This window comes from Scyliorhinus canicula, chromosome 16, assembly GCF_902713615.1.
Source record: "Scyliorhinus canicula chromosome 16, sScyCan1.1, whole genome shotgun sequence".
In the NCBI taxonomy this organism is placed as follows: Eukaryota; Metazoa; Chordata; class Chondrichthyes; order Carcharhiniformes; family Scyliorhinidae; genus Scyliorhinus; species Scyliorhinus canicula.
The window spans coordinates 126,749,402-126,769,568 of NC_052161.1; the positions used below are offsets into that span (position 1 = coordinate 126,749,402).

Here is a 20,167-nt window from a genome sequence, read left to right on the forward strand (position 1 = left end):
TTCACAAGGAGGAGGTGTTAGCAAATTTGGAAAGTGTAAAAATAGATAAGTCCCCTGGGCCAGATGGGATTTATCCTAGGATTCTCTGGAAAGCCAAGGGGGAGATTGCAGAGCCTTTGTCCTTGATCTTTATGTCGTCTTTGTCGACAGGAATACTGCCGGAAGACTGGAGGATAGCAAATCTTGTCCCCTTGTTCAAGAAGGGGAGTAGAGACAACCCTGGTAATTATAGACCTGTGAGCCTTACTTCGGTTGTGGGTAAAATGTTGGAAAAGGTTATAAGAGATAGGGTTTATACCATCTTGAAAAGAACAAGTTGATTAGCGATAGTCAACATGGTTTTGTGAAGGGTAGGTCATCCCTCACAAACCTTATTGAGTTTTTTGAGAAGGTGACCAAACAGGTGGATGAGAGTAAAGCGGTTGATGTGGTGTATATGGATTTCAGTAAGGCGTTTGATAAGAAAATAAGGAAGTATGGGATTGAAGGTGATTTAGCGGTTTGGATCAGTAATTGGCTTGCTGAAAGAAGACAGAGGGTGGTGGTTGATGGCAAATGTTCATCCTGGAGTTCAGTTACTAGTGGTGTACCGCAAGGATCTGTTTTGGGGCCACTGCTGTTTGTCATTTTTATAAATGACCTGGAAGAGGGTGTAGAAGGATGTGTTAGTAAATTTGCAGATGACACGAAGGTCGGTGGAGTTGTGGATAGTGCTGAAGGATGTTATAGGATACAGAGGGACATAGATAAGCTGCAGAGCTGGGCTGAGAGGTGGCAGATGGAGTTTAATGCGGAAAAGTGTGAGGTGGTTCACTTTGGAAGGAGTAACAGGAATGCAGAGTACTGGGCTAATGGCAAGATTCTTGGTAGTGTAAATGAACAGAGAGATCTCGGCATCCAGGTACATAAATCCCTGAAAGTTGCCACCCAGGTTAATAGGGCTGTTAAGAAGGCATATGGTGTGCTAGCCTTTATCAGTAGGGGGATTGAATTTTGGAGCCACAAGGTCATGCTGCAGCTGTACATAACTCTGGTGCGGCCGCTCCTGGAGTACTGCGTGCAGTTCTGGTCACCACATTATAGGAAGGATGTGAAAGCTTTGGAAAGGGTTCAGAGGAGATTTACTAGGATGTTGCCTGGTATGGAGGGAAGGTCTTACGAGGAAAGGCTCAGGGACTTGAGGTTGTTTTCGTTAGAGAGGAGAAGGCTGAGAGGTGACTTAATAGAGACATATAAGATAGTCAGAGGGCTAGATAGGGTGGACAGTGAGAGTCTCTTTCCTCGGATGGTGATGACCAACATGAGGCGACATAGCTTTAAATTGAGGGGTGGTAGATATAGGACAGATGTCAGAGGCAGTTTCTTTACTCAGAGAGTAGTAGGGGTGTGGAACGCCCTGCCTGCAACAGTAGTAGACTCGCCAACTTTAAGAGCATTTAAGTGGTCACTGGATAGACATATGGATGAAAATGGAATAGTGTAGGTCAGATAGGCTTCAGATGGTTTCACAGGTCGGCGCAACATTGAGGGCCGAAGGGCCCGTACTGCGCTGTAATGTTCTATGTGCTATGTTCTGTAGCCCTGCGCCATGTTGCGTCGGGGCCGGTGCGTTGGAGGAAGCCACTGTGCATGTGCGCGTTGGCGCCAGCGACACTGTGCATGCGCGGAATACCGCAGCGCACAGTTCGCGCCGGTATCAGCAGCTGAAGCTGCGTGAACTGCTCCAGTGCCATGCTGGCCCTCTGTAGGGGCCAGAATTAGTCGTAGGTTCGGCCTGATCACGCCGTCATAAAATGCGACGGCGTTTACAATGGCGTGGCCACTCTGCCTCGGGATTAGAGAATCCCGCCCCATGTATGTTTTAGAATTTGTATGTTTGACCAAATTCTTTCCTTAAATTTCTAAACCTTTGTCTGGAAGCTTCAGGCACTAGTTCATATGCACCTAAGATGGGTTTTTTCACCTCCTCATACGTCCCAGATACCTCCACCAATAGTGATGCAAACACTTTACTAGCCCTCCCTACCAGCTTTGTTTCAATCAGCAATATCCACATGTCCTGGGGCCATTTCAAATGAAATGAAAAAGGCTTCTACCTCCTTCTTATCAAACCTTGGCACTGCATGGACATATTTAAATAGATTCCTACCAATCCTTCGACTATGACGCTCCTTCTCACTATCCACATCACTATCCTCCAACTGTACGTTTCCCTTTACGTCTGCCAATTTTAACTGACTGTCATGTTTCATGGCCATTTTCTGAAGTTCAAACTTTCTCTCTTTATCTTTTTCCCTGATCTGTATCTCCCTTTCTCTTTCTTTTTGATAGTCTTTGGATGGCAGAGAGATCGAAATTACACCTTCTTTGGCTAACTTCAGCTCCAACACTAAAACAAAACCAAGAAATACAGACACACCCAGGGATGGAAGACTTATTTTCGGTCCCACTCCTCCAAATCCTTCCACACACAAAGATGAATGTTGTTGATGATCCCGCGAAGATTTCCGTTGCACTGACTGTCTCAGCTGATACAGGCAGACATTGAAGAAGGCAGCAAGGCCAACGCAGGCAGCAACTCATGGGCTGGGGCCACCACACACCTTCAAGACATGGTCACCCATCAGGCCGTGGAAGGGGCCAGAAAGGGAGGCCAGCGACCTGCCAGAATGTACAGGTGTTTATGGTTGTTTGATGAACTGACAGACACCATGCGATGCAGAAGACTGCTGTGTGGTGCTCACCAGGTAGTGACCCAGAAGCGTGGCTGCTGATGTCACCACAGAGGTGTGTATCTCTGTGATGGTGGAAGGTGTGGGTGATAGCTGTGACGCATTGTGATCTCCTTGGAGATTTCCACCGAGGTGATCTCTTGGGGGGGGGGGGGTGACCCTGAATGGCCCGGCTTCATCAGATGCTGATCCTGCAAGATAATGGACATGTCAGTGAGAGGGACATCACTTGAGACAGGTCATCTGGATGAAGGGGCAGTGGATCCTCACTTCTCTGACTTAGCCCAAGCTCACTGTCAGTCACTGCTCGTTCCTCGGACAATCCCGTGATCTCCAGGGCCCTTTCCTAAAGAGGAGGATGAGGACTCGAATCTCTAGGTTTCTTCACCACCTCCCCACCCGGCCTTCACCCTTTTCCTATTATGGGCTATCTTCTGCGGGACAAAGAGAGGACATTGTGAGCTACACACTTGATGGGCCAGGGGTTCTATAGCAGGTGGCATATGTGGGCACCGCACCTAGATGTTAAAGGGGTTGTGATGGTGAGTGCCAGGGGGTCCTGAGGAACAAACTTGGGGGTTGGATGTTGGGTGGGTGCGAGCTGTCACCCAGTGGATTGGTGGCAGGGGGCTGGAAGTTTGAAGGGTGGCAGGTGGGATTGATGCCAGGAGAGAAGTGGTAACTTACCCTCGCAGCTCTCAGGAGGTTGTTGGTTATCTTCCGACATTGAACGGCGGTCCTCCTGGTCGTTCAGCACTGCAGCTGCCACTGCCTCCCAGGTGGCATTGCTCACCCAGCTGCTTCCCCTAGTGCCTCCACCTCTCCTCCATGGCTTCCAGGTGGCATTTCTCACCCAGCTGCCTCCACCTCTCCTCCATGGCTTCCAGGTGGCATTTATCACCCAGCTGCCTCCGCCTCTCCTCCACGGCTTCCAGGTAGCTTTGCTCACCCAGCTGCCTCCACCTCTCCTCCACGACTTCCAGGCGCCTGGTCAGGTCAGCACCCACAAATCAAGGGGCAGATCTCCGGGCTGCCATCCTTCTGACTTGACTGGTGGGGAGTGCTGAGTGACCATGTGAATGCAGATCCCCTTTAGCCGTGAGCAGCTGAGGAGCGAGTCGAGCGAATCGGACACCTGGGGACTCGGACACCTGGGGACTTGGGCATGGCGGATTTCACATGGGGGCTCTTTTTTTTTGGACTAGGTGCGGGTGAATACAGATCGCGATCGCGCCATTATAGCTGACAGCATACACCCCACTATTCTCATCCAAAATTAACATTAGCCATTTTACCGGTGAATCGCGCCCCACGTCGCTCCCTTGTCACTCCCAACATTCTTCTCTGTTGCAAATGTTTATATGATTCTATAACTCTATCTTCCTCTGTGTGATCTGAGCATGGTGAATGATTCATGGAAATATCTGTTGGTGGGGACGGCACAGTGGGCGCAGTGGTTAGCACTGCTGCCTCACGACGCTGAGTCCCCAGGTTCGATCCAGGCCCCGGGTCACTGTTTGTGTGGAGTTTGCACATTCTCCCCGTGTCTGCGTGGGTCTCACCCCCACAACCCAAAAGATGTGCAGGGTAGGTGGATTGGCCACGCTAAATTGGCCCTTCATTCGAAAAAAATAATTGGGCACTCTAAATTTAAAAAAGAAAAGGAATAACTTGGTGTTGCATCTTTCTGTGCCAGCTGGGTTTGAAAGAGGACATATAATGGAAAATATCAAGTGGAGGAATGCAGAAAAGATTTTCTTGTTTTCCTTCTTTAACACCTCTTTTATTCTCCTCCTCCTCTCTCTCTCTCTCTCTCTATCTCCTCCCGTCCTCTCCCCCTCCCTGCCCGCACCATTTCCTTCCTCTCTTTTCTCCCACAACAGGAATCCAGTTTTACTGATGCTGTATTCTACTGCAATTCGGTCAGACTAAATCCGATAAACATTCAAAGAATACCTTGCTGCAAGGAACAGGCAGAAGCAGGTCAACACATAGGCGATGAGAAGGCCGAGCCAAGTCTCAGCCGAGAACGGGCTCAGGAACTGGAAAAGGCTGGCACCTTGGGAGTTGGAGTCCTTGCGCACCAGGATGCTGATCCCCACAGACATGAATGGACGGGTGAAGCCAAACGCCACCTCACGCACCCTCGTGATGGTCAGTGGAGCGACGGCTATGTCTGCCTCCTGTCAAGAGTCAACCAGAGGAGGTCAAGGTCACTTTGTTTCTTTACCTGCTCCCTCTCACTGACAGTAGCAGGTTTGAAGTTACACATCTTTGAACATCAAGGGGGCAAGGCTGCCCCCCTCACCATACTGACTGTGAACGGACGGAGAACCCAAAGGTGTTTATGCCATCCATTCCTCATGTGCTGTCCGATACAATGAGTGCTGGGGGGGGGGGGGGGGCTGTTTGACGGTGGGCCACACTTCCCAAAACCACAGATTTCGGCAGGAAATGATCAGGAGCAGGCCCAATGCCTGATCTTCCCCTTCATTAAGCCAGGGGGGCCAGGAACAACCCTTGACGCTGTGTACAGGTTAGGTAACACCTTTCCCTAACTAAAGCCCTTGTTGCCTCCTCCAGGAGAGCTTGTGTCATCAGAAGGGCCTGTACTGCACTGTAATGTTCTATATTCTGTGTCTTTAGGGCACCCCATGCACATTAATTGTTGCCAACCCTCCTGGATTCACCTGGAGTCTCCAGCAATTGAAGATCAGTCTCTAGGAGAGTGCTGTGTGAATAGGGGGCAGGCCACTTAAGACTGAGATGAGGAGGAATTTCTTCACTCAGAAGGTGGTGCACCTTTGGAATTCTCTAACCCAGAGGGCTGTGGAAACTCCGTCATTGAACATGTTCGAGACCAAAATTGATAGATTTCTAGACACGAATGACATCAAGGGATATGGGGATAGCACAGGAAGGGAAGTGGCATTGAGGTAGATGATCAGCTATGATCTATTTGAATGGTGGAGAAGGCTCAATTTGGCTGAATGGCCGACACTTGCTCCTATGTTCCCATGTTTCTACATGTTCCACCCTGAAGAAAAATCACCAGGACTTAAATAGATTGTGATTGCTTTTGTAATTTTCTTTGAACATTTCTCTTCACCAGATAAAAATATAAAAAAATGATTGGAGGGGAGGAGAAGGGGGTGGTTTTTGGGGCTGGGAGGGATGGGGGGTTGGGGGGAATGAAGGGTTGGGGGGTGGTTGTTGGCGGGATGTGGGTGGTTGTTGGGGCTGGGGATGGTTGGGGGGGATGGGGGGATGGGGGGTTGGGGGAATGGGGGGTTGGGAAGTGGTTGTTGGCGGGATGTGGGTGGTTGTTGGGGCTGGGGATGGTTGGGGGGGATGGGGGGTTGGGGGGAATGGGGGGTTGGGAGGTGGTTGTTGGCGGGATGTGGGTGGTTGTTGGGGCTGGGGATGGTTGGGGGGATGGGGGTTAGGGGGAATGGGGGTTGGGGGGTGGTTGTTGGTGGGATGTGGGTGGTTGTTGGGGCTGGGGATGGTTGGGGGGATGGGGGTTAGGGGGAATGGGGGGTTAGGGGGAATGGGGGGTTGGGGGGAATGGAGGGTTGGGGGGTTAGGGAGAATGGGGGGTTGGGGGGAATGGGGAATGGGGGTTAGGGGGAATGGGGGGTTGGGAGAATGGGGGAATGGGGGTTGGGGGGAATGGGGGGTTGTTGGGGCTGGGGATGGTTGGGGGGATGGGGGTTGGGGGGGGTTGGGGGGTTAGGGGGAATGGGGGGTTGGGGGTTAGTGGGAATGGGGGGTTAGTGGGAATGGGGGGTTGGGAGGGTAGGGGGGTTGGGGGGAATGGGGGTTGGGGAATGGGGGTTAGGGGGAATGGGGGGTTGGGGGGAATGGGGTTTGGGGAGTTGGGGGGTTAAGGGGAATGGGGGGTTGGGGGGTTAAGGGGAATGGGGGTTATGGGGGTTGGGGGAATGGGGGTTGGGGATGGGGGGGTTGGGGGTTTGGGGAATGGGGGTTGGGGGTTTGGGGAATGGGGGTTGGGGGGTTAGGGGGAATGGGGGGTTAGGGGGAATTGGGGGGTTGGGGGGAATGGGGGTTGGGGGGATGGGGGAATGGGGAGTTGGGGGGAATGGGGCTGCCATTACTATTTTCAGTGTATAGATTGCTTCATGGAAATTTAACCTTTGACTCCTGCACAGTCTGAGAGATGTGTCTGTTTTACCCTTGTCGCTTAGCTGAAGCGAATCTCCTTGCCACCCGCACTGCGATTTCACAAAAGGCCACTTGTGTGGCCGGGGCCGAGACCACATATGATGGTTCTATCTAAAGCCTGGAATCTGGCACCTCATCACTCAGGCCAGATAGAAAACTCAGCAACCTACCTGCAGGAGGCGCATTAGGGGCATCATGTCAACTTCTGCCATTGACCTCTGGAATCCAATCACTACAATCTACTCATGCCAACCCATGGACAGCGAAAGCCAACCTACTTAACGGGAAATAGCAGCGTAGTGACTCTGGTCCTGGACTAGTAATCCAGAGGCCTAGGCTGAATTTACTCATGCAGAAGAGGGCCCACCACCCCCTCAGGCAAGGGGAAATGGCCAATGAATGTCACTTGCGTCCAAAAATTTAAACTTAAAAACCTCTGACATCAGTTCTCCCAGCATTCCGGTCCAGCTGCCATTTTCCAGTCTGCTTCCATAGAAACCGTCCTTCACAAGCTTGATTTCATAGCGGAATTTTAACCTTTTCGCGAGTAACTGGAGCAGATCGATGCAGAATCCTTCTAAATCTCCTGTAGGTTTGGCCATGATAAATGGGCTTTGCTTTTGAATGAAAAACATCAGGAAAACTCCATCAGTGTGTTAAGCCAACCAATCCTACCGATGAAATATGCTTTACAAATGTTAAACCTTTTCTTTATTTCCTGCCTGAGTGAATCGGCTGTTATTTGACCGAGTGTTTGAACCTTTCAATGAGTTCTATCCATTCTGGTTGCCCGATTGCTACATCCAGGGTTTGTACATGTTAACCTCACCACGCAAGTCAACATGAAATGTACTTCGGATGGAGGTTTTTGCATAAAAGAGCATTTATGCAGGACCATTCACAACTTCAGGACATCCCAAAGCCCCTCACAGCCAATTAAGTGCTTTAGAAGTGTAGTGACAGCTTTAAATGAGGCAGTCAAACTCCCCACCACAATCTCCCACAGTCAACAACGTGCTTAAAAACCAGGCCGTCTGCTTTAGTGAGGGTTTTATGGTAACCGGGGTTATTGTTGGATGTGGGATCTTTTACAGCCACTGGGGGCTCTGCTTTAGTGACTCATCCATAAAACAGCACTTCCAATCCTGCAGCCGTCCCTCAGCACTGCGCTGCATGCATCGGCCTGGATTATGAGCTCACAGCCTTAAAAGAAGCAAAATCGAGTGGCAGCCCTGAGCTATTTACACTAAGATATACATTGAGTTGCATTATTGTGATAAATGGTATTGCCCTGGTAAATGGACTAGTACAGATGATGTCACTTTTTCTGTTCAAATGGTGACCCTGATGTGAAACCCGAGAATTCCTGTCATTCAAAAAATCCAAATTAGGGTCAGGATGAGGCGGTGCAGTGGGGCACCAGCGAGGAGAACAATCTATGAATCCACCTCCAAACTGATGGCGTTGAAGTTTTGTTCTGGCTTTGGGTCTGTTTCCCTCCAGTTTCTAGAGGAAATTCCCAGCATTTACCATTAAGCTCACGCAGCAAAACTCTTTCCATTCTCCCAACATCAGCCTTCCTTCTGACCTGTATGGACAAGATTTCCAGTTTAATGGCTGTTTGGTGCTGCACGGCCATGGTCGCGGAGAGCTGGCCAAAGTAATCTCACGCAGGAGCCTGACTCAAGCAGAGTGGATTGTCTTCAAACAATCATGGGCTGGATTTGAACCTTGAAAGTGAAAAGCTACTATCTAACCTGTCTCAATGCTGGGGCTGTGATAATGACTGTGGCTTTGTTCTTCCAAAGCAGAATTGCCTCACAGCGGCAGGAACCTGGGTTCAATTCCAGCCTTGGGTGACTGTCCCCGTGTCTGCGTGGGTTTCCTCCGGGTGCTCCTGTTTCCTCCCACAGTCCAAAGATGTGCAGGTTGGGTGGGGTTACGGGGATAGGGTGGAGGAGTGGGCTTAGGTAGGGTACCCTTTCAGAGGGTTGGTGAAGACCCAATAGGCCAAATGGGCTCTTCCTGCCCTGCAGGGATTCTATCTTTCTATGCTTAATTGTAAAGGAAGAAGCTGGGGCGCGATTCTCCCAGAGAGGGAGAAATCGTAAGGCTGGCGTCAAATCCGGGCGGGTTTGACGCCAGCCTCCCCCTCCCCGACCGGGAACCGATTCTGGTCCCCGGTCAGGGCTAGCATGCCGCGGCCGTAAACTCCGGCATCGCGGGCGTAACGAATTTAGTTAAGCCCGCTTGCCAGAGTTTGGGCCGGCTGACGCGTCACATGACGTCAGCCGCGCATGCGCAGATTGGAAGACTCCAACCCGTGCATGCGCGGATGACGTCATCGCGCATTTGCGCGAAACCCGCGCATGCGCGGGCCGGGATGCCCCTCAGCCGCCCCGCGAAGTGATACAGCGGGGCGGCGGAAGGACAAAGAGTGCACGGGTATCGGACCCGCTGCCCGCGATCGGTGGGCACCGATCGCGGGCCCATGGCACCCTTGGCACGGCCGTGGTACTGCCGTGCCAATCGGTGCCATGGTTTTAAAAATCGGCACTTTGCGGCCGTTTTTACGAACGGCCAGACCAGGTGTGTTTGCCGTTCGTAAAAACAGCCGTAAAGGGCTTGGAACTCGGCCCATCGGCCAGCTGAGAATCGCTGCTGGCCGTAAAAAAACGGCAGCAGCGATTCGTATCGGGAGTCGGGCGTGGGGGGGGAGAATAGCGGGAGGGCGTCAGACTAGCGTGGCCGTAAAATTTTACGAACCCCGCTATTCTCCGCACCGTCGTGAGTGCGGAGAATTGCGCCCCTGGTGTCTGTCTGATAATAAAGGTTCCTGCACATAAATATTTGGCAGTGGAGATTTATTTCCAATGGCAGTGATTGCTGCTGTTTATGTGGCCGTGATTGTGTGTGTGTGTAACAATATGCTGTTAAAGAAAACATTACCAGAATGGTGGTGACCATCACAGTCTGCTCAGAAAGTTGCCTCTTTTCTCTGTCCTGCACCAGCTGGAAGGTAAGAGGAAAATAATTTATTTGTTGCCGGCTCCTGGTTAGCAAGTGCGATCATTCTCTTTCTTTCAAGAACTTGTGAAGTTTGCTAATCTCTTCTGGATAACGTGGACAGCCAGGAGGATTTAGCAGTCGGGAGAAGATTTAACTTTGGTGATGCCAGAGTCTCTGCGTTGGGCTTGCCCACCTCGCCTAGCTGAGAGAGAACATGGATAATTTCCCAGAGAGCTCCCTGTTCTGCTGCGTGGGAAGTTAATAGAAGAATTCCATCTCTTTGGCTTTCTCCTCCCAATGGTGTTGTGGTCAACCTCGGATTACTCCCGTTCAGTTCAACTGAGTTGAGGAACTTGCCTTTTGGGCAAATTGCAGGAAAGGAATCCCAGTAGTCATCCCAAAGCAAAATGTAAACTAAGTCACTTGCTGTGTACAGTATTTAACAAATGATTGTGTTTTATAGTTTATGCATTAATGTTCTAAACGTTATTTGCCTTCAGCTGCAAAGGTCCTGAGCTCTGGAATTTTTCTCTCTCTCTCTCGTCTCTCTTTGATCTTTGACCAAACTCTTTGTCACCTCCTCTGTGTGGCACAGTGTCAACATTTGTTTGATAACACTCTTGCAAAACACCTCGGGATGTTTACCTACTTCACTGGTGCTTTGTATGTACAAGTTGTTGTTTATAAAGTCTAGGATCCTATGTGCTTTATTCAACGTTTCATAACTGCCTTCCATCAGGTATTTGAGTAAACCCTGAAGATTTTCAGCTCTTCCCCTTTTTCACTTTCACTATTTCTGCACTTGTCCTCACTCCTTATTCATCCCCTCCAAATTTATCACTTTACATTTCTTCAAATTGAATTTCATATTTATATCTAGATCTACAAATTTTATCATGTACTCCTGAGGTCACTTACAGCCCTCTCCTCAATTAACTACATTTTTATTTTTATGAGTCAGCTGCAATTTTTGGCAATGTGCCAAGTCCAAGTCATTTAACGTTATGTACGTGGAGAATATATCTTTCCAGAGGAAGTATTTATTCATGTACAGGACATATATATATATATATATATATGGACAAACTATACACGGAGAATGTTTCTACAGAGAGGGAAAATAAAATATTGGCTACATTTATACTGGAAATATTTTTTTTAAGTTTCTTTTCCAATTAAGGAGAAATTTAGCGTGACCAATCCATCTACCCTTTGGGGTGAGACTCACGCAGACATGGGGAGAATGTGCAAACTCCACATGGACAGTGACCCGGAGCCGGGATCGAACCCAGGTTCCTGGCCGCAGTGTTAACCAGTGTTAACCAATATTGGAAATATTTTGATATATAGGTAATATTTGTCTATATTGGGATTATTTATCTATGCAGGGAATATTTATATATTGGGAATGCGTAGAGGGTACAATTATTAATATGAAATATTTATTTATTTATTTATTCATTTAATTTAGAGTACCCAGTTCTTTTTTTCCAATTAAGGGGCAATTTAGTGTGGCCAATTCACCTACCCTGCACATCTTTTTGGGTTGTGGGGGTGAAGCCCACGCAGGCACGGGGAAAATGTGCAAACTCCACACAGATAGTGACCCGGGACCGGGATCGAACCCGGGTCCTCCGCACCGCGAGGCAGCAGTGCTAACCATATATGAAATATTTATAAAATCTCAGGAATATTAAAGGAGTGAAATTCCACCCTGTGAGTGTGAAAAGGTCACACTAACCTCTCGAGGGACCTCCACAGTACCTGTGAAAAGAAAAGGGACCCAATCTTAGTCTGGCATCGAAGCAACAAAAACGTCCAAAATATTATCTACAATTTGGATATTGAAGAACTTAATTCTGCATTGACGTAAAACACACAAGGCAATTGTTTTCCCTCCTGGCCTGTAAATCAGGGTGAGCCGTGGTTCTGTAAATACCCACTGCCCTCTGCTACCTTGTCCAGGTGATCAGTAGAGACAGTCAGTGAGAGCAAACTGTTCGGCCATGGGAGCATCACAATCAAGCTTAATCTTAAACCTCACTGGCCATCTCTGCATGGCCATTGGGAAATGATGCCTTTCGAGGGAGTGGGAGTCGCACTGTGCTGTGGGGGAACCGTGAGACCATTGGGTTTGGGCCCCTCACGTTTTACTAGACTTGTAAAACATAGCAGAACAAAGCAATATTCTGTTCTCATTTGACTGTCCAGCAGGAGGCGCTGGTTAGCAATTAGCAGCTAATTTTTCTGTTCCCCCCTCACCCCACAGGCCACCCCACAATCCCATTCCTAGCTCAAGAGTCACTGAGCTCAATTGTTTTGTTTTATAAATAAATATTTTTCAATTAAGGGGCAATTTAGCGTGGCCAATCCACCTACCCCGCACATCTATTTTGGGTTGTGGAGGTGAGACCCACGCAGACACAGGGGGAATGTGCAAACTCCACATGGGGCTGGGATCGAACCCAGGTCCTCGGCGCCGTGAGGCAGCAGTGCTAAGCACTGTATCACCGTCCCGCCCTCTTGAGCTTAATTGAAGACCCCTGTGGCTCTACTGAATTTAAATTGAGGCAGACTTGAGAGTCAAACCTGCAACACGTTGATCTGTGTGGCTTGGGCATCAACGGGGTTCTAACTGAAAAACAAGAACATGCCAGTTCCCCACCACCAGAATCACAGCTCTGGGCGGTCTTGAATCTTCGAGCACAGAAGGAGTCCATTTGGCCCATCATGCCTGCACCAACCCTTTGGAAAAACTTTCCAATTAGTATCAAATAGCCTTTCTTATTTCTCCTTTTTAGCTAAACCACATTGTGGCTATCTCTACAGATTTACTAGCTTACGCTTTAATTTTCTCCTCCAGCTCCCACAAGTGTAAACCGCGTCACCTTAGTCATCTTAGCAAACCCCCTTAATGATTTTGAGCAGATCTATTTTGAAACCTAACTTCAGCGCTAATTAGGTAGCAACAGAAAAGCTGCATCTGTTGGAGTCCGCAAATATCTTACGGGGTGGGAACAATGAACTTCCCCGTGGACCTTGCAGAATATGAGCTCCCCCGTTAAGGGAGCAGGAGACCTATGTATGTTGTGTGATATATATAAAGCTGGCCAGTTAGGACTGGCAAGGCAGACCCAGTTGGGGGTCTGCCGTGTGGTGTATTTAATAGTTATTGTAAATAAACTTAAGTTTCTTTGAACTGCTCGGTGTGGATTCCTTGGTGGCCTTCTGAAAGCATCCGATTAATTTGCATCAAAAGAGGAATTTCACTCATATTCCGGCAGCCTTTACTGACTGAGGCAAGATGCCTGACCTCTCTCCCTGTTCTGCAACATCTCCTGCATTGATTAGAAGGTGATTAAGAAGCCATCAGCTCTCTGCCCTGTGACGCTGTGGGAAGCTGAAAGTCTTGTCCAAAATGATCTCTTGTGTGTTTTATTGGAGGAGTCCCCAGTGGCACTTTTGCTCTGCCTCCCTCGCTCATGACCATCTCTCGCTCCTGAATGTCCACAATGAAACTGATAAAACAGCTCGGACTGAACAAGAGAGGCCTTTCACTCCTCTCCAAAGAGGAAAGTTTACAATCGAATGAAGAGCATAAAGGAAGCCAACACGCTGGGGCTCTGAATCATTAATAATCATTCAGGAAAAAACAGGCTTGTTTTTTTTTCTTTAAATAAAAGAACCCCAGCCTTCAATTGCTTCACCACTGTCTGAGTCTGAGCTACAGTCCAGAATCTCACTGAGGCCATCTTTATTTTCATTAATTTCACTCCGAGATGGACTGAAGGATAAAGAGCTTCCCGGGGTGGGGGAGGAGATTTGCATCCGGTTTCAGATCGGAGAGCTGATGAAAGGATGCCAATTGATGTGAGCCCAAGCTCAGGAAGATGATGAACACGAGGGGCTCGCTGCTGCGGAACCCGCTGCAAGTGAGATAATAAAAGAAAAGAAAATAGCTCCGCCCCTCACTTCGAAAAACAAGTTTCTCAACTTTCCTTTCCTCTTTTCACAAAGAGGCTTTGAGGGTTAATAGCCGCCCGCTGATACCCCATCCCGGTGTGGTCACCGTTCATAGAATTTACAGGGCAGAAGGAGGCCATTCGGCCCATCGAGTCTGCACCGGCTCTTGGAAAGAGCACCCTACCCAAGGTCAACACCTCCACCCTATCCCCATAACCCAGTAACCCCACCCAACACTAAGGGCAATTTATCATGGCCAATCCACCTAACCTGCACATCTTTGGACTGTGGGAGGAAACCGGAGCACCCGGAGGAAACCCACGCACACACGGGGAGCATGTGCAGACTCCGCACAGACAGTGATCCAAGCCGGAATCGAACCTTGGGACCCTGGAGCTGTGAAGCAATTGTGCTATCTACAATGCTACCGTGCTGCCCAGTGACTATTCCATGAGTGAGACATCACAGCTGAATACCTTCTCACCTTTACCTGACCATCCAATTTGCACACAGTTTCCAGGTTTTTACGAAATGTCAAACATTGGCTTTATTACAAACTCTTAACCCCCCCCCCCCCCCCCCCGTCCCTTTCACCCTCAATCCTACGCACCTTGAGTAGAGTTTCCACTCCAATTCTCTTCCAGTACCTAGTCGGCCTCTAAGGCAGACACTGTCTGATTCTACAGCTAGTAATTCCCGGTACAGGTCACTAGACTGTTGCGGGAGCACATAGCTTGAGGGGCACCATTCCACATCAAGCGTGGACGGCCTGGAGCCTTTCCCGCTCTTACCACCAGCATGTTTGGAAGGATTTGCAAGTTGACGCTCAACCTGTTTGACCGTGTTATGAACCCACCTATTGAGAAGAATTGCAGCCACTGTAAAGAACAGAAAGAACGTGTATTTATATAGCGCCTTTCATTACTTCAGGAAATCCTGAAGCGTTTTACAACCAATTAAATATTTTTTTGAAGTGGCCATTTCAGTATAATGAGAAAGCCGACAGCCAATTTGATCACAGCAAGCTTCCACAATCAGTCAGGCAATAATGAGCAGCTGCTCGCTTTTCAGTGACGTTTTGTTAGGAGATAAATATTTGTGAGGATACCTCTGAATCAGCAGGTTGTGCTGTCAAGTCCAACACGGTGGCTAAGTGGTTAGCAATGCTGCCTGGCAGCTCCAGTGTCCCGGGTTCAATTCCAGGCTCAGGTCACTGTGCAGAGTCCCCGGGTGAAATTCTTCCGTACCCAGCGGGGCAGGGGGTCCCAGGGAGGCGGAATGGCGCCAACCTCTCCGGCGCCAGGCCTCCTCAAAGGCGTCAGCGGCCGCTGATGTCACCACCGGCGCATGTGCAGTAGGGGGGGGGTCTCTTCCGCCTCCGCCATGTTGGAGGCCGTGGCGGCGGCAGAAGAAAAAGAGTGCCCCCATGGCACAGGCCCGCCCGCCGATTGGTGGGCCCCAATCACGGGCCAGACCACCGTGGGGGCACTCCCCGGGGTCCGATCGCCCCGCGCCTCCCCCCAGGGCCCCGGGGCCCGCTCGCGCCGCCAATCCCGCCGGCACAGAGGTGGTTTAAACCACGTTGGCGGGATTGGCCTGTTAGCGGCGGGGCTTCGGCCCATTGCGGGCCGGAGAATCGCCGCGGGGGCACGGCGATCGGCGCGGGGGGCACGCCGATTGGGGGGGCGTGATTCCCGCTCCCGCCGATTCCCGAGTGGCGGAGAAATCCTGCCACGGCGGGGGCGGGATTTACAGCGGCTCCGGGCGATTCCCCGACCCTGCAGGGGGTTGGAGAATTCCGCCCCCGTGTCTATGTGAGTTTCCTCCAGGTGCTCTGGTTTCCACTCACAGTCCAAAGATGTGCAGGTTAGGTGGATTTGCCATGGCTAAACTGCCCCTTAGTGAACAAAACATTAGAGGTGGGGTTACGGGGATAGGGTGGAGGCGTGGGCTGAAGTAGGTGCTCTTTCCAAGGGCCGGTGCAGACTCGCTGGGCCGAATAGCCTCCTTCTGCACTGTAAATTCTATGATTCCAGAGACTTGAGCACCAAACCCGGATGGTGACACTGAGGGAGTGCTGCAATGTCCGGGGTGCCAGCTTTCAGCTGAGAAATTAAACTTGGACCCCTCTCGGGGTTTAAAGATCTCACAGCACTATTTTGAAGAAAAGTAGTGGAGTTCTCCCTACTGTCCTTACCAATGTTTATCCTTCAGTCAACAACATTTCTTAAAAAAGGGTTATCAGGTCATTAGCTGATTGCTGTTTGTGGGAGCTTGCTTTGCACAAATTGGCTGTTATTACAACAGTGCGTAAACACTTTGAAACACTCCATTTGCTGTAAAATGCTTTGGGATATTCTGAGCTCCCGAAGGCGCTATAGAAATGCAACTTCTTCCATTTTAAAAAAGCGTAAAGCTTTCTGTTTAACTATTTTCCTTTTAATGTTCTGCAAATTACAATGTTCCACCTTCATACCTGTCCTAGCGATGGTGAGGGCCAGCAGTACGGTCACAGAGAGCAGTAACTTCATAACGTTCCTCATAATGATCGACCTGGAATAAGACAAATGCAGCAGTAAAAGAAGCACTGAGGCAGGGCTGGGGGGCAGCATTGTGTTGGGTTAGAAGCAGGACAAAGCCCCCCCCCCACCCTTGTTTCAGGTTGACCCTATCCTGGCAAACATGATACCCGCCTGGCCATTCGCCACCCTCCAAAGCTTCTGATCCATTTCCAATTAGTGGAAACAGCCAAGCAGGAAAATAGGGTTTGGTTCCTAAGCTATTGTCCAGCTCAATAGCTTAGGCCACCCGGCCCTGAGCTGAGACACCAGAGGAACAACAGGGACTTGGTGTTGTTGCTACGTTGTTAGACCAGGGAACCCCAGAAACCTGCAATAATAATTCGGTAGATAGAACATGAGTTTCATTCCTCATCGGGTAGCTTGAGAATTTAATCTAATAAAGAAGCTGCCACTGAAAGTGGCCACAAAACTGTTGGATTATTGTAAAGGTTCTTCTGGCAGTTTGAAACATTGCTCCCATTCCGTTTCCTTCTAGTTAATAAATAATTGCCAGATTTTTGAGTTTGAATCTACTGTGGATTTATGGCAAGTATAGTTTTAAAAATAAATTTAGAGTACGCGATTTGCGATTTCCAATTAAGAGGGAATTTAGCCTGGCCAATTGACCAAACCTGCACATCATTGGGTTGTGGGGGCGAAACCCACGCAGACGCGGGGAGAATGTGCAAACTCCACACGGACAGTGAGCCAGAGCTGCACTGCCAGAGGAGCTGTCATTCAGATGAGATGTCACGAGTAAACTGAGTGTTTGTCTGCTCTCTGAGGTGGAGGTAAAGAATCCCATGGAGCTATTTTGAAGGGGAGTTGAGTTCTCCCTGGGAAACCTTTAGCTTTCTGCCAACAATCAGGCGACACGGTAGCACAATGGTTAGCACTATTGCTTCACAGCGCCAGGGTTCCGGGTTAGATTCCCGGCTTGGGTCAGTGTCTGTGCGGAGTCTGCACGTTCTCCCCGTGTCTGCGTGGGTTTCCTCCGGGTGCTCCGGTTTCCTCCCACAAGTCCCGAAAGACGTGCTTGCTAGGTGAATTTAGACATTCTGAATTCTCTGTCAGTGTACCCAAACAGGCGCCGGAGTGTGGCGACTAGGGTATTTTCACAGTAACGTCATTGCAATGTTAAAGTAAGCCTACTTGTGACACCAATAAAGATTATTATTATGATTACATCACTAAAACAAATGATCATAGACTCAGAATCTTACAGCAGAGAAAGAGGTCACTCTGCTCTCTTTAGCTAATTTATTCAATTAGTTCCATGCCTCCACACTTTCTTCTTTCGGGCAGTGAATTCCAAACCTTGATACCTCGCTCTGTAATTCAATTTCTCCTCCCCTCCCCTCGTGGAACCATGCTGTGCATAATTTGGTTCCTGCATTTCTCTGCATTACAGCAGCTGGTGCACTTTGATGGCGACAAAATGCTTTGGGATGCTCGAAGGCCATGAAAGATGCTACATAAATGCAAGTTCTTTCTTTTCTGTGTTTCCTGAAGGGGTCCCTCAAGTGTAATACCTGCTGCAACCAACAAAGTATTGGCGATCTCAGGGACGGGATTTCCTGACATCTAGTGGTTTGGAACTTTGGGTGGGCTTATGGATTCCCGTTTCTCTGACATGGACTGCCCTCAGGCAGAGTGCTGATCCATCCCACCCCCCCCCCCCCCCTCTTCCCCACTCCCTGCCACAACCACCATCACCCTTTGAGAAGAAAGAACCAATCTGAAGACCAAATAGGGAGCCAATGTTAACGTAACCTTCCCATTGGTATTGGGTGAGCTTTAGAACCCCACGCAATACTGACTTGGATGGAAGGTAAAATCGGCCAGGGTGTTTACAGTCCGCCTTGCACCCAATTGCGTGGGTGGGCTAGGGTTTCCCGCAGTGCTCACTCCACCTCTTCCCTCAGGTGCAGAGCGAGGTGACAAACTCATCGTGTGGCCCAAGAGTGGAAAGATTAGCACTGCTGCCTCAAGGCGCCGAAGTCCCAGGTTCGATCCCGGCCCTGGGTCACTGTCTGTGTGGAGTTTACGTGTTTGCGTGGGTTTCACCCCCACAACCCAAAGATGTGCGGGCTAGGTGGATTGACCACGCTAAATTGCCCCTTAATTGGAAAAAATGAATTGGGTACTCTAAGTTTAGTTTTAAAAGGTGGAAAGATTAACCCACTCTGCAACATCTAACTTCTGACACCCTATCCTGCTGCAATCCAGCAGTTTATATGCACTTCTTTTCTTGCCGAAAAATCACAAACGTATCAGAAGAGTGCAGTAGACAGTTAATAAAAAGCAACGTTCCTGAGCAGCTTTGGAAAAAAACAGGGGCCAACTCATCTGAATGGTTCTGAGAGCTCGAGGGATCCAGATGTTATTGCTTAAAAATGCAAGTTTAGAGCCAGACCCCCTCACTGCGAAACTGGTTTTCCCATTTGCAAAGAGAGCGAAGAGGCACTAAAGTAGAAGAGTAGGAGGTTGACAGACACAGTGTGGGTCTCACTCTCTCTCAATCCTGCGGCACATCAGCCCAATGATCAAAGCCAGGAGGCAGAACAGAATCTCCTTATGATGTGCCCTGAACACTTGTTTTAAAAACGAAAGATAATTCAATCCTCCTTATTTTATCTAGAACCCCCCAAGATGAGTAACAAAATAACTTACTCAGATATAGATGTGATGCCACATAGAAAACTGTAGACTTCCTCACTCCAGGCAGCACATTTTACACTGGCGTCAGCACCAAGAGTTACTTTCCTTTCCCTTTCTGTCCCTGTGGAATCAGTCCAACATTCGAATGGTTGGGGTCAGCTGAGATGAAGAGTGTTTGGGGATGAGGGAGGGGTTTGGAATGACGAGGAGGAGCCAGTTTAGGAAACTTTACTCACTGGAAGATACTTGGAGCCTGAGTGTTAAATTAGTTTGAGGGCTATCTGTAGGTAGTTAAACTGATTAGTGATTTATTTTCCCTTCTCCAAAGCTGGGGAATGACCATCCCCCCTTCCCCCCTCTCCCCCCAATTCCCGCCCACCAGCCATGAGAGAGAGAAACAAAATGTATTGTGGTGGCAAGTGTCTGTAATTTCTGCCTGCAGTCTTGCCTAGTCACGAGGCAGCAAGATTGATAATTGAGGGACACTGACCATGTAGCTCACAAGAAATTCGAACAAGTTAGGAGAGCGCAGGCAGGCTGAAGATTTTTTCTGAATGACTCACTAGTTCCCCACATGCATCCTATTTATACAACATATAGAGGAGGATTATATAGGAAGGCAAATTACCGCGGATGCTGGAATATGAAACAAAGACAGAAAACGCTGGACAATCTCGGCAGGTCTGCCAGCCTCTGTGGAGAGAGAATGTAGCTAATGTTCCGAGTCTGATTGACTCTTTGTTTGCATATGCCTCAATCCTAGATCAGAATTCTGTGTGAGACCTTGAGCCCCTTACCTTTTTGGCTGACACGGCAATACCGAGGGAGCGCTTCATTGTTGTCGGTACTCTCTTTGAGGTTAGATGTTGAATCAAGGCCTCATCTGCTCTCTCAGGTGGATGTGAAGATCCCAAAGGGGCCAACAGACATTGGAGCAGAAGTAGGCCATTCGAACCATCGAGTCTGCTGTACCAGTCAATGAGATCATGACTGATCTGATCATCCTCAATTCCACTTTCCAGCCTTATCCCCATATCCTCTACATTGAAGGGGGGG

The 20,167-nt window shown here is 49.2% G+C and overlaps 1 protein-coding gene across 1 annotated transcript in view; it reads right to left on the reverse strand.

Moving 5' to 3' along the window:
* The window catches only part of LOC119979421 (probable glutamate receptor), a 59,612-nt gene extending 40,320 nt beyond the window's left edge, over positions 1 to 19,292 (reverse strand). Inside the window, exons 1-6 of the mRNA XM_038821625.1 lie at positions 19,124 to 19,292; positions 16,366 to 16,442; positions 11,668 to 11,690; positions 9,867 to 9,929; positions 7,352 to 7,534; positions 4,689 to 4,915 (exon numbers count right to left, since the gene is read on the reverse strand). Of these exons, the coding sequence (XP_038677553.1) occupies positions 4,689 to 4,915; positions 7,352 to 7,534; positions 9,867 to 9,929; positions 11,668 to 11,690; positions 16,366 to 16,432 (563 nt within the window). The 5' untranslated portion in view covers positions 16,433 to 16,442; positions 19,124 to 19,292. The remainder of the gene's footprint in view (positions 1 to 4,688; positions 4,916 to 7,351; positions 7,535 to 9,866; positions 9,930 to 11,667; positions 11,691 to 16,365; positions 16,443 to 19,123) is intronic.
* Positions 19,293 to 20,167: the final 875 nt, after the last annotated feature.